The sequence below is a fragment of the Leptodactylus fuscus genome, chromosome 8 (assembly GCF_031893055.1).
Source record: "Leptodactylus fuscus isolate aLepFus1 chromosome 8, aLepFus1.hap2, whole genome shotgun sequence".
NCBI classification, from domain to species: domain Eukaryota; kingdom Metazoa; phylum Chordata; class Amphibia; order Anura; family Leptodactylidae; genus Leptodactylus; species Leptodactylus fuscus.
Window position 1 is genome coordinate 59,293,751 of NC_134272.1, and position 12,565 is coordinate 59,306,315.

The 12,565-nt window shown below is 42.0% G+C and overlaps 1 protein-coding gene across 1 annotated transcript in view; it reads left to right on the top strand.

Moving 5' to 3' along the window:
- The first annotated feature begins 616 nt into the window (after positions 1-616).
- C8H16orf89 (chromosome 8 C16orf89 homolog) overlaps positions 617-12,565 on the top strand; it is a 53,421-nt gene continuing 41,472 nt past the window's right edge. Inside the window, exon 1 of the mRNA XM_075285443.1 lies at positions 617-791. Within this exon, the coding sequence (XP_075141544.1) occupies positions 617-791 (175 nt within the window). The remainder of the gene's footprint in view (positions 792-12,565) is intronic.

Here is a 12,565-nt window from a genome sequence, read left to right on the forward strand (position 1 = left end):
CTGCTGTAAACCCACCTGCCCCGTCAAGGTTTACAGTTATAGTTCGGTTCTTGGTGCTAGGAAAGAGCTGTTGCAACTTTTTGTATTTGCATCTGCATTTCTTGTTCATATTGTTTGCAGTGCTGACCGATTTCTTTGTGTTTGCTGCTCAGTGTGGCTGTGTACTGACAGAAATGACACTTTTAAAGCAGAGGGCACTTTTATGTAGGGGACTTTATATCTCTGTCTTTATACTTTTCCTCTTCCTCCTTATACCATCCATAGAACCCATTGTAAACTGAGACTGCTTGTACACAGGAACAGAAAGAATCAGGAGTAATACTTAAAGACATAGGCACTTTTCTTAAGTAAAATATACTGCAAAGTTTGTTTCCTTCACCTGCGCTATTGATTTAAGAAATAAATAAATAAAAGCTTATCCTTCAAGACACACGGGACAACCCAAAATCAATATAAGACGCAGTGGTCACATCTTGTGGTTGTGTTTTACATGTACTTCTCCTACTTCATTAGAAAGATCCCTCCCACCTTATAAACAGATGTTGAGAAAGCCAAGGAGGAGACTCATAAGACTACTACTTGTGTAAGGCAGGTGCAGGTAGATTTTCAGGGGAAAATGAGGCTCCTACTTCTGCTTGTTTCTTTATCTCTGTTCACTTCTTGTACAACACATGAGGAGGAGATTGTTGTAAGAAATACTATAGAAGCCATTGGGAAAGCTGTAGGGCTCCTTAAGAGTCAGTATAAGGAATTCAATGTGGACGGCTTGCTAGGCTACACGATCCTATCAGGTACAGTAAATACATTTTGTAAACTGTATATGGTTTGTGCTGTATATAATTGTCCTATCCAGTTGTGCTTTGTTCTGTGAAATTTTTCTTAGTATTTTGTAAAAATTCTTTGTTGGCTAATCTTTATACATATATAGAGATGTAGCAGAGCTAACCTGGACTTCTGCAATTGGTTAAACTGATGTAGCGTGATATCACAGAAGATAAAAAAAAAAAAAAAGACCAATGAAAAGTAATTGGAAAAGCACTTTTCAATGACTTTGTTCATTGTTTTTTGTTGCCTTCTATGATAAAGATATGACATTGCTACAGTTTAACCAACTGCAAAAATTCAGGGTAACTATGCCACATGTTTATGTATGAATGTATAGATAGAAGATATTATGATGTACATACGGTATATATATATATATATATATATATATATATATATATATACACACATACTATATATATATATATATATATATATATATATATATATATATCACAAGAGGGATCATTAAACTTTGCATTATAGTAAAATTTGCAGATATTGCCCCCATTGCTGTCCTCTGAAATTGTAAGGCATGAATGGCCTCCGGCTGAAGCTGTATATCAGCATGTCCTTTCTACTGTCAGTGAATAAAGCCTTAGAATATCCTGCTTGTATAGCATGCTCAGCAGCCTCCCTGTTGCCAACATACACAAAACTACGTTTATTAGAGTTTTCCTCTAGCATATGCTGATGTTTCTTTCCTTCCTGGCTCAAGTAATCCCTAGATCTTTGACATAAGACGGCCAGCTTTGAAAGAAAAACATAATTTTGTAAAAATTTGTCACAAGGTGTTTATCCTCTATGCATCTATGGCCACTGAGTGTGAGATGTAACATTCAGCTTGCTGGTGAATTTCCAATGCAACTGCAATCGGCATGTAAGAATATATTTTCTGGTGACAAAGTACATGATTACAGTTCTGTGGTATACCAAATACAGCTAGATTGCAGAGGTGGAGATATAAAGGGAGATTGTCACTAGAGCTTAGCATATCAACCCAGTGCCACAGATAGGTTAGAGTCACCTGAATAAATGGTGTTTTCCCTTGTTATATAATTATTTTTGTCAATAAGCTGATGAGCTCTTTGGAGCAATGAGGATGTTGTCATTGCACCAAAGAGGTAAGTGGCAATTCCCTCATTGTTCCAAAGGGTTCATTAGCATATAGAAAAAAAATAACAATATCTTGGCAATCGATTCACAAGGAGAAAACACTGTTGAGTCAGGTGACAATAACCTACCTATTGGCGGAGTCAATATGCAGCTTTCTAGTGAAAGACTTCTTTAACCCCTTCCCGCTGATAGCACTTTTTGACTTCTTGACCAAGCTCGATTTTTCAAATCTGACATGTATCACTTTATGTGGCAATAACTTTGGAACGCTTTAACTTACCAAGTGATTTTGATATTGTTTTTTCGTAACACATTGTACTTCATGTTAGTAGTAAATTTTGGTTGATATGTTTTGTGTTTAATTATGAAAAAATAGGAAATTTGGTGGAAATTTTGAAAAATATGCATTTTATAAAGTTTGATATGATGTGCATTGCATACAGATAGTCAGACCGCCAAAATTATATCCTAAATCTCATGTCCCAGATCTCTGCTTTATGTCGGCATCAAACTTTAGTCACCCTTTTATTTTTGACGGACATTATAAGGTTTACAAGTGAAACAACAATATTCAAAATATTCAAGAAATTTCCAAAACCCATTTTTTAAGGGACTAATCCAGTTATGAAGAGGTTTTGAAGACCCTTGTATTAAACCCCCCCCATAAATCACCCCATTTTCAAAACTGCACCCCTTAAATAAGCCAAAACAACATATACCTAGCATTTCAACCCTATAAGTGCGTAACAGGAATTAAGACAAAATGGAGGTGAAATTTACACATTTGATTTTATTTTACTAATATTTTCGTTTAGCCCCAGAATTTGCACATTCACAAGGGGTTAAAGGAGAAAACGCATCCCACAATTTGTTATGCAAGTTCTCCCGACTACCATAGTACCCCAATTGTGGGTGTAAACTAATATATGGACGCACAGCGAGACGCAGAAGGGAAGGCGCGCCAAAGAGCTTTTAGAGGGCAGATTTGGCTGTGATCAGTTTCAGGAACCATGTCACATTTACAAAGCCCTTGAGGTGTCAAAACAGTGGAAACCTCTAGAAGTGACACCCCCCCCCCATTTTGAAAACCCCGCACCCCTCAAAGAATTTATCAAGTGATGTAGTGAGCATTAGTAACCCCGAAGTGAATGTGTAAGCTGTGCGGAGTAAATTGGGTACACCAAATCCCATTCTATTTTCCCACTAGCTCCTATGACACGGACGGGGAAGAGGGGCATTCTGGGAGATCAGCGCTGGTGTATTATCTCTCATAAGCTCTAAATATGGGGTGTCCCCTGAAAACGCTCGCACCGCTTACACATTTCCTTCTAGTCCCAGCCACTTACGTTCTAATGATTTGGCGACTTTTGGAGTTTTTTGTCTTCACATTGTACAAGGTAGATTTTTATTTTTATTTTCTGGCAATGTGGCCATATGAGGGCTTGGTGTTTGCGGTATTAGATGTACTTTTCAATGTCACCATTTTGGGGTGCCTGTAACTTATTGACTACATTTTATTAACCCTTTCTAGGTGGGATGTAAAAGGAAACATCAATTCTGGCATTGCTTTTTAGCATTTATTTTTTTTCCTGTGCAGAGTACAGCATAAGTAACATGTTACCTTTATTCTGCGGGTCCGTACAATTACGGCGATACCTCATTTATATTATTTTTTAATGCGTTGCTATTTGTGCAGAATAAAATTCAATTTAGGGGGAAAAAATCTATTATTTTTGCATCTCCATCTTCTGATAGGCATAACATTTTTATTTTTCGGTGAGGGCTGGTTGAGGGCTTATTTTTTGCAGGATGACCTCTGCTTTTTATTGGTACCATTTTGGGGTTTTTTTTGTTTTTTTTTAAATAAATTCTTTATTTAGAAACAGATAGGAAGTAGGTCAAACAAAACAGAAATACAGCAAGGCTGAGGTACACCAGCCCACAACAACAAAGTATACAAATTAACCCGTCCGGATGGATGGAACAAACACCTGGCACACAAAAGAAAGCCCACAGGGGCAGACATCACGGACAAAGACAGGGAGAAGCACAAAACCAGTGGAAAGGGAAAAAAGGGAAAAAAGTGGGAGAGGGATGTAGGAACAGCTCCGAGTACCGGCCAGGCACAACAACTAACCAGGCCTCTGTATCTAAGGGTACAGTGAAAGAGAATCCATGGGGTCCGTGCCTACACACAGGCCTCTCATGCAATGGTATATCAATATTAGGGGAACTTGGGATGAAGACGAGGAAGTGCAATAGTAACAAAGAGGAACTTACACAAAGCCTCCATGAAAGCCGCAGTAAACTACCAGGTGGTGAAGCAAGTAATCGGTACACCGGCCCCCCCGGGGTTAGAGTCAGGGCAACAACTATGATATGAGTCAGGAGATCCAGAAGACAATAGGACAGGGGCCGAACCTTCCCTAAAATGCGGTTCTTCGGTAAAGGCTACGTGGATTCTTGCACCCCATAGTAGTCGAGGCAAGGAGGGACGCTACCCTGGAGTATTAAGACTGTAGACCTGGATGAGAGCAAAGGGTACAGAGTCCAAGGACGGCAGCAGGAGCTGGGGGGGAGGGGAGAGGGAATGAAAGAAAGTAGGGAGAAGGTCAGGAGAGGAAAAGAAACAGGACGAACACCGGTAACTAGACAAACACTAAGGAGAAAGACAAAAAGGAAAAAGCCCTTCCGATCCAAACTAGTCCGGACTGGACAACAAAAAACAGTGGGAAACTACCCACGTACGCAGGTCTTGGAGGCACACCGCAGTATGCCCCCAAAGAGCTGCCAAACCTAGTTAGTTGGGGGAGAGGCAGAAAACAATGAATCGCTACCCGCACCCCCAAGCAGCAACATGAAATGCCGACCAGGCAAAAGGCAAACGGAAGACCAGGGATCAGGCCTGAGAAAACCAGACCCAACCAAGCAACCACCAAGGTGGCCAAAGCTCTCCATACACTTCAGGAGGAGGACACCATGGCAGGCAGAGCCAAAGGATGGAGAAAAAAACCATAAGGTTTGAACGCAACCAGCCACGGTGTGCTCACACCCAGAGAGAAGGAGGGGAGGCAGAAAACACTACCGGAGGCCACCGCAGGATGAGACCTACAGTCGACGCCGGCAGGGCAAGGCACTTAAATCAAGAAATACAATCAAGAAACACGAGCAAAACATTGAAAGGCACTAATAGGAACCATTAATGGAAACGAGTCCCAGAAGAGGTTAAGGCCACAGGCAGACTCTAAGGTGGGGGCCGCATGGAGTCAGCAGCCCGACGCTGCCAGAGAGGCAGAGAAGGAGAAGAACGACCAGTGGCCACGGCAGCTGGAAGCGGGTAGTCTAGCCAGTCCGGAAGGCGAAGATCAGGCAAGTCCAAGAATTGGGCCAGAGCAGTGGCCTGGTCGGCAGACTTGGATATGAAAAGGGTGACCCCATCTGTAGGTAGCCCCAGCTTCCAGGATCGACTGCAGGACAGGCTTGAGGAGATGTCTTATGGCCAGGGTGATGTGAAATCATCTTTAGGCTTCTGGCACACAAAGATTTATAGTATTGTCTTCTTTAAAGGGATCCTATTATTAAAACTATTTTATTTTTCTCACTAAAACGACGAAATAGCCTTAAGAAAGGCTATTCTTCTCCTACCTTTCCATGTCTTCTTCACGCCGCCGTTTGCTTGAAATCTTGGTTTTCGTCGGTATGCAAATGAGTTCTATTGCAGCACTGGGGGTGGGCTCCAGCACTCAAACAGCACTGGGGACGTCCCCAATGCTACGAATGAACTCTCTCCAGCGCCGCCTCTTTCTTTTTCAGCAACGGCCTCTTCACGCGTCTTCTTCCAGTGGTTAAAATTCAACGCATGCGCAAGTCGGCTCTGCCAGCGTGCCTGGGGCAGAGCCGACTTATATGCGGGCGGTCATTTTTGGCCGCTTATGAAACCATGCACAGTGCGTTCCTGTAGTTCTTTGGAGTACAGAGCGTACTGCGCCTGCTTGCGTAAGCGGCCACAAAAAAATGGCCGCCCGCATGTGAAGTCGGCTCTGCCTGAGGCCCGCCGGAAGAGCCGACTTGCGCATGCAAAGAATTTTGACACCCCGCGTGCTGGAAGAAGATACGTTAAAAGGCCATTGCTGAAGAAGATGGAGGTGGCACTGGAGAGAGTTTTCTTGCAGCATTGGGGACGCTGTGGGAAGGGGTAAAAGAAAGCCATAAAACATCACCTGTATATACAGTACTATGTGTTCATGCTAAGCACTTTTTTTTTTTAAACAAAAGCTTTTATTGAAAGTTTTTCATTTTTATAGAACAAAGACAAAGTACATTAGTCACAATGCTTACAAACTTAGAAAAATATACTTGATGACAAAGAACAAATTAATTCTTGCAGTTCTGGACAGAATTGTTGACAATACTGTTCTTCTAGTTGATTACAATCTAGGCTCCGGTTCCATAGGAACTGGCCTTACTGAAGAACAATGAAGTTATAAATATGAAGAACAAGCTGACATTAGTAGGGACAGTGTCAGGTTATAGATCAGCAGTCCTCGTATAAGATATTCACTAGATACCGTGCCAGATATTGAACTGAACCAGGTAACATCCTTTAAAGGGATTCTATCATTAGAATACCCTTTTTAAACTAAATACACGTAGCCTTAGGGCCCGTTCACACGGAGTAAGCTCACGTGTATTTTGCCAAAATACACGTGTAAAAAATATACATGTAAAAATAAGGGCCTGTGCACAATACACATGTATAGAATACACATGTAACAATAACACTCCTATTGACTTCAATGAAGTTCTTTTCACGTGTAAAAAAACGCGTCAAAATACGCGCCAAAAAACGCAACGTGAATTTTGACGTGTTTTTTTACACGTGTAAAAAAATGTCATTGAAGTCAATGGGAGTCTTATTTTTACACGTGTATTTTGCCAAAATACACGTGCGTTTACTCCGTGTAAACGGGCCCTTAAGAAAGGCTCTTCTTCTCTTACCTTTATTATTCTGATTTGCGTCACCGTTCCTGAGAAATATCTTCTTTCTTCCTTATGTGCTGCTTGAAAACTCTCCAGCAATGGCCTCTGTCTCCTTCTCTCGCGCCCCTCTTCTCTTGTTCAAAAAGTGCCAACCGCGCATGTCTGTCGGCCATTTTTCCTGTGACCGAATGAAGAAGCCACAGGGAAATGGCCGATTGCGCATGTCCGTCGGCCGTTTTCCTGTGGCCGAACAGGAGAGGTCATAGCAAAATGGCCGATGGACATACGCAGTCGGTGCTTTTTGAAGAAGAGGAGTGCAAGAAAAGAGACGGAAGACAGAGGTGTCGCTGGAGAGTTTTCAAGAAAACTCATTTGCATAAGAAAGAAGATATTTCTAAGGAATGGTGGAGCAGATCAGAATAATAAAGGTAAGAGAAGAAGAGCCTTTCTTAAAAGGGTATTCCCATCACACTTGTTCACCAACCTGCAGGCTGTGTGCTCTCTTCACTTCCTGGTTTTCTCGGCACATTGGTGGGCAGGGTTTCACTTGCTCTGCTATCTGCTATGTTTGCAGTTAGTAATGAGAGATTGGTTGTAAATGAATTACCACAGTATGATGATGTATTGGATGATGTAGCAGAGCTGGATTTGAGTCAGTTTGTAATACATTCAGAGGTGCGGACTCCCTATCTCAGCCCTTATCAGCCAAATTCAATTAAAGTGACTGATAAGTGGAAGAGAAGGAGATAAGAGCTCAGAAATCCTGGAGCTCTCACCTCCTCCCTCCCCTATCTGAGGAGCTCCGTTGCTTGTCTGTGGCAGAGACATACACAGCTCAGAGCTGCTCCCAGCACTTAGCCCCTCCCTCCCCCGAGAGCAGGAAGCTACATCACTTGGGGACTGAGCAGATAAGCTCAGAATGGGCCCCATGGTCATAGAAACACATGTAAACAATGAAGTGAATAAATTAAGATAGCGGCCAAACAAAGCAGTTTTGATAAAGCAATGTATTTTTAAAAAGTCTTATATCCACATAAACTACCAGTATAGATAAGATCCTTGTTATGGGACAACCCCTTTAAGACTATTCCTATGTGTAATTAGTTTAAAAAGGGTATTCTAGTGATAGAATCCCTTTAAAGGGATTCTACCACTAAAACACTTTTTTTTCTAGTTACCACGTCGGAACAGCCTTTAACCGGTTAAGGACCAGGCCCAAAAGTATGTTAAAGACCAGGCCTTTTTTTTCAAAACTGACATGTGTCATTTTAAATGGCAATAACTTTGAGACGGTTTAACTTACACAAGTGGTTTTGAGACTGTTTTTTTCATAACACATTATACTTCATGTTAGTGCTAAATATTAATCATTATTTTTGTATTTATTTATAAAAAAACTAGGAAATTTGGAAAAATTGCAATTTTCAAAATGTGAAATTCTCTGCTTTTCAGGCAGATAGTCATACCACCCAAATACATGAATAAATATTATCTCCCATATCTCTGCTTTATATCGGCATCATCTTTTGATTGTCTTTTAATTTATTTTGGACGTTACAAGGCTTACAAGTGTAACAGCGATTTTCTAGATTTGCAAGAAAATTCCCCAAACCAATTTTTTAGGGACCGCTTCAGTTCTGTAAGGAATTATAAAGGCCTGTATAATAGAAACCCCCATAAATCACCCCATTTTCAAAACTACACCCCTCAAATTATTCAAAACAGCATTTGGGATGTTTGTTAACCCTTTAAGTTTTTCATAAGAATAAAAATAATATGGCAGTGAAATTTAGACATTTCATTTTTTTTCATTAATACATTCATTTAGACCTAAAATTAACACATTCACAAAGGGTTAAAGGAGAAAATGCATCTCACATTTTGTTATGCAATTTCTTCCGTGCACAGAAATACCCCACATGTGGGTGTAAACTGATTTTTGGGTACACAGCAGTGCATGGAAGGGAAGGAGCGACACTGGGTGTGTGAACAGCAGATTTTGCTGGAATAATTTTCAGGCACCATGCCTCATTTGCAGAGCCCCTAGAGTACCAAAACAATGGAAACCCCCCAAAAGTGACCCCATTTTAGAATCTACACCCCTCACAGAATTCATCAAGGGGTATAGTCAGCATTTTGACCCTACAGTTGTTTCACAGATTTTACTAACATTGGGATGTGTAAATGAAAAATTACTAAAATGTCACTTTATCCCCAAAGTTTTCATTTTCACAAGGGGATAAAGGAGTAAAAGCCCCCCACAGTTTGTTAAACAATTTCTCCTAAACACGGCAATACCCCATGTGTGGCCATATTCTGCTGTATGGGTACATGGCGGGGCTTGGAATGGAAAGTGCGCTATTTGGCTTTTGGATGGCAGATTTTGCTGGAATAATTTTAGGTGCCATGTCTCATTTGCAGAGCCCCTAGAGTACCAATACAGTGGAAACCCCCTAAAAGTGACCCCATTTTGGAAACTACACCCCCCACAGAACATATGAAAGGGTATAGTGAGCATTTTGACCCTACAGCTGTTTCACGGATTTTATTAACATTGGGGCATGAAAATGAAAAATTACTTTTTTTTCCAATAAACTGTCAATTTAGCCCCAAATTTTTCATTTTCACAAGAGGATAAAGGGGAAAAAGCTCCCTAAAGTTTGTTAAACAATTTCTCCTGAACACAGAAATGCCCCATATGTGGTCATAATCTGCTGTATGGGAGCATGGTGGGGCTCAGAATGGAAAGAGCGCTATTTGGCTTTTGAAGGACAGATTTTGCTGGAATATTTTTCAAGTCCCATGCCGCATTTGCAGAGCCCCTAAAGTACCAATACAGTGGAAACCCCCTAAAAGTGACCCCATTTTGGAAACTACACCACTCATAGAATTTATCTAGGGGTATAGTGAGCATTTTGGCCTCACAGCTGTTTCACAGATTTTATTAACATTGGGACGTAAAAATGAAAAATTACTTTTTTTTCCCAATAAATCGTCCATTTAGCGCCATATTTTTAATTTTGCAAGTAGTTAAAGAATTAAAAGCCCCCCACAGTTTGTTACACAATTTCTCCTGAACACGGCAATACCCCATATGTGGCCATAATCTGCTGTATGGGTACATGGTGGGGCTCAGAATGGAAAGAGAGCTATTTGGGTTTTGGAGGGCAGATGTGGCTGGAATAGTTTTCTGGTGCCATGTCGCATTTGCTGAGCCCCTAAAGTACCAATACAATGGAAACCCCTCAAAAGTGACCCCATTTTAGAAACTACACCTGTCAAGGAATGAATCAAGGGGTATTATCATTTTGTGCCTAAAATGCTTCCAAAAAATGAATGTCCAAAATGAAAATTTAAATTTTGAAAGAAATCTGCCATTTCGGTGCCCAATACATTGCACCCACTTTGTGTTGTCAGAGACCTGCACTCCTAAAACTATTAAGGGGCCATCCCGAGGGGCAAAAAATTATATGTGTAGGTGTAAACTGCTGCTTGGGCACACAGCAGGGCTCAGAAGGGAAGGAGCACTGCGCTTTTTAGCTTTTGTGGTACAGATTTAGAGGGACTTTGTGGGGGCCATGTTCCTTTTGGAGAGACCTGGAGGTAGCTGTAAACCCCATTTTGTAGGGGCAAGTTTAGGGTCTCTGCAAAAGTGTCATGGCATCCAAAAACCAAACCATCTGTGCTCCAAAAACCCAATAACCCTTCTGTGTCCGTCTGTGCCCTAATATCAGTTTATAACCACATATGACATTACGTCCGTTATCCCGGGTACACCAGTGTCATACATGTGGCATAAACTGTAGTTTGGGCACACAGCAGGGCGCAGAAGGGAAGGAGCGCTATTTTGGTTTCTGGAGCACAGTTTGGTTTTTGGACGTCACTTTTGCAAAGCCCCTGAATTGTCAATAAAGTGGAATCCGCAGACATGTCACCCTATTTTGGACACTAGCCCACTGATTGATGGGATTTATCAAGGGGCGTAGCGAGCATTTTTCACCCTTGAGTGTTGCACTTATTTAGTTTCCAGAAATGAAATCGCAACTGACAATGAGAAGTTAAAAATGAAAAATTTCCAGAGATTCGCCATTTCAGTACCCGATATGTTGTGCCCAACTTATGTCAGCAGAGATACACACTCCAAAACTGGTAAGAGGGTATCCCGGGCACAACAGCTTTTAGAGCGTTCATCTGTGATACAAGTCGGGCACAACATATTATTGTTAGGGGACCCTGGAACGGGGACACAAGAGACAGTGAGCCCTAGACTATGCCCCCCGCTCTCCCTTCCTATTGCCAGGCCCTATCCTACGTAATAGGCGGCAACCACGAGGACAGTCCCTCCCTGAGTATGTGACACACAAAACGCAGACAAGACGAACAACAACAATGGGAAGTCAACTTAGCCAAGGGTCAGTAACAGTCGGGCAATACAGTACCAAATCGGAGTCCAAAAAGAGAAGTCAGTGAGGAAAGCCAAAGGTCAAGTATAATAGAGTAATCAAAAAACAGCAACAGTCAGAGCAGGTATGCGCACGGCAATAGCAAGCGCCGGTGTGAACAGGAACCAAGGTTAAATAGGGAGGAAGAACCCGCCCATGGAGTTGACAGGAAGGCAGCTGTCAATCACAGGGCACGGCCAGATTAACCTCTAGAGGATCAGAGCAACTGAAGGTGAAGGAGATGGGTGTGGTGGAAAATCAATCACCAAGGTGAAAGAATAGGGCAGTGTTCAGACAGAGCAAGGAGAACCAAACGGGAAAAAAATCACAACCGAACACATCTCCTGCGCCGCAGCATGCGGCCGGATGTTACAATTATGCACTGAAATGACGTATTCCTGGAAAAATTGTCATTTTCACCTCTCACAATCGGCTTTGTATTCATTTATGGATAATAAGTTATAGCAACACTTGGGGGTTAAAAATGCTGTCTGTACCCCTGGATAAATCCTTTAGGGGCGTAGTTTCCAAAATAGGGTCTCATATCAGGGGATTCCACTTTACTTGCGTTTCAGCTCTGCAAAAGTGTCATGGTGTCCAAAAGCCAAGCCGTCTGTGCTCCAAAAACCCAATAACCCTTCTTCCCTTCTGTGTCCGGCTGTGCCCTAATATCAGTTTATACCCACATATGACATTACGTCCATTATCCCGGGTATACCAGTGTCATACATGTGTCATACATGTGGCATAAACTGCAGTTTGGGCACACAGCAGGGCGCAGAAGGGAAGGAGTGCGATGAGGCTTTTGGAGTACAGATTCAGATGTTTGGTATCTGGACGCCATGTCATGTTTGTAGAGCCTGTAAGGTACCAGAAAAGTGGATTCCCCAAAGGAGTGACCCCATTTTGAAAACTGCACCCCTCAAAGAATTTCTCAGGGGGTGTAGTGAGTATTAGTATTGCAGGCGTGACTGCACAGCGGATGGCGAAGAGGGAATATATAAGCTGTGCGGAGAACATTGCAAACACCAAATTGCCTACTACGTCCCAGTAGCTCCTATGATTGGGGGAGTCACTCTGGGGTCATTTTGGGGGTCACTTCTGGTGTCTTTCCCTTGTAAGCTGTAAATCTGGGGTGTCTCCTGAAGTACACTGACACAGCTTATATATTCCCCTCCTGATGCAGCCAGTCGTGTTCTAAT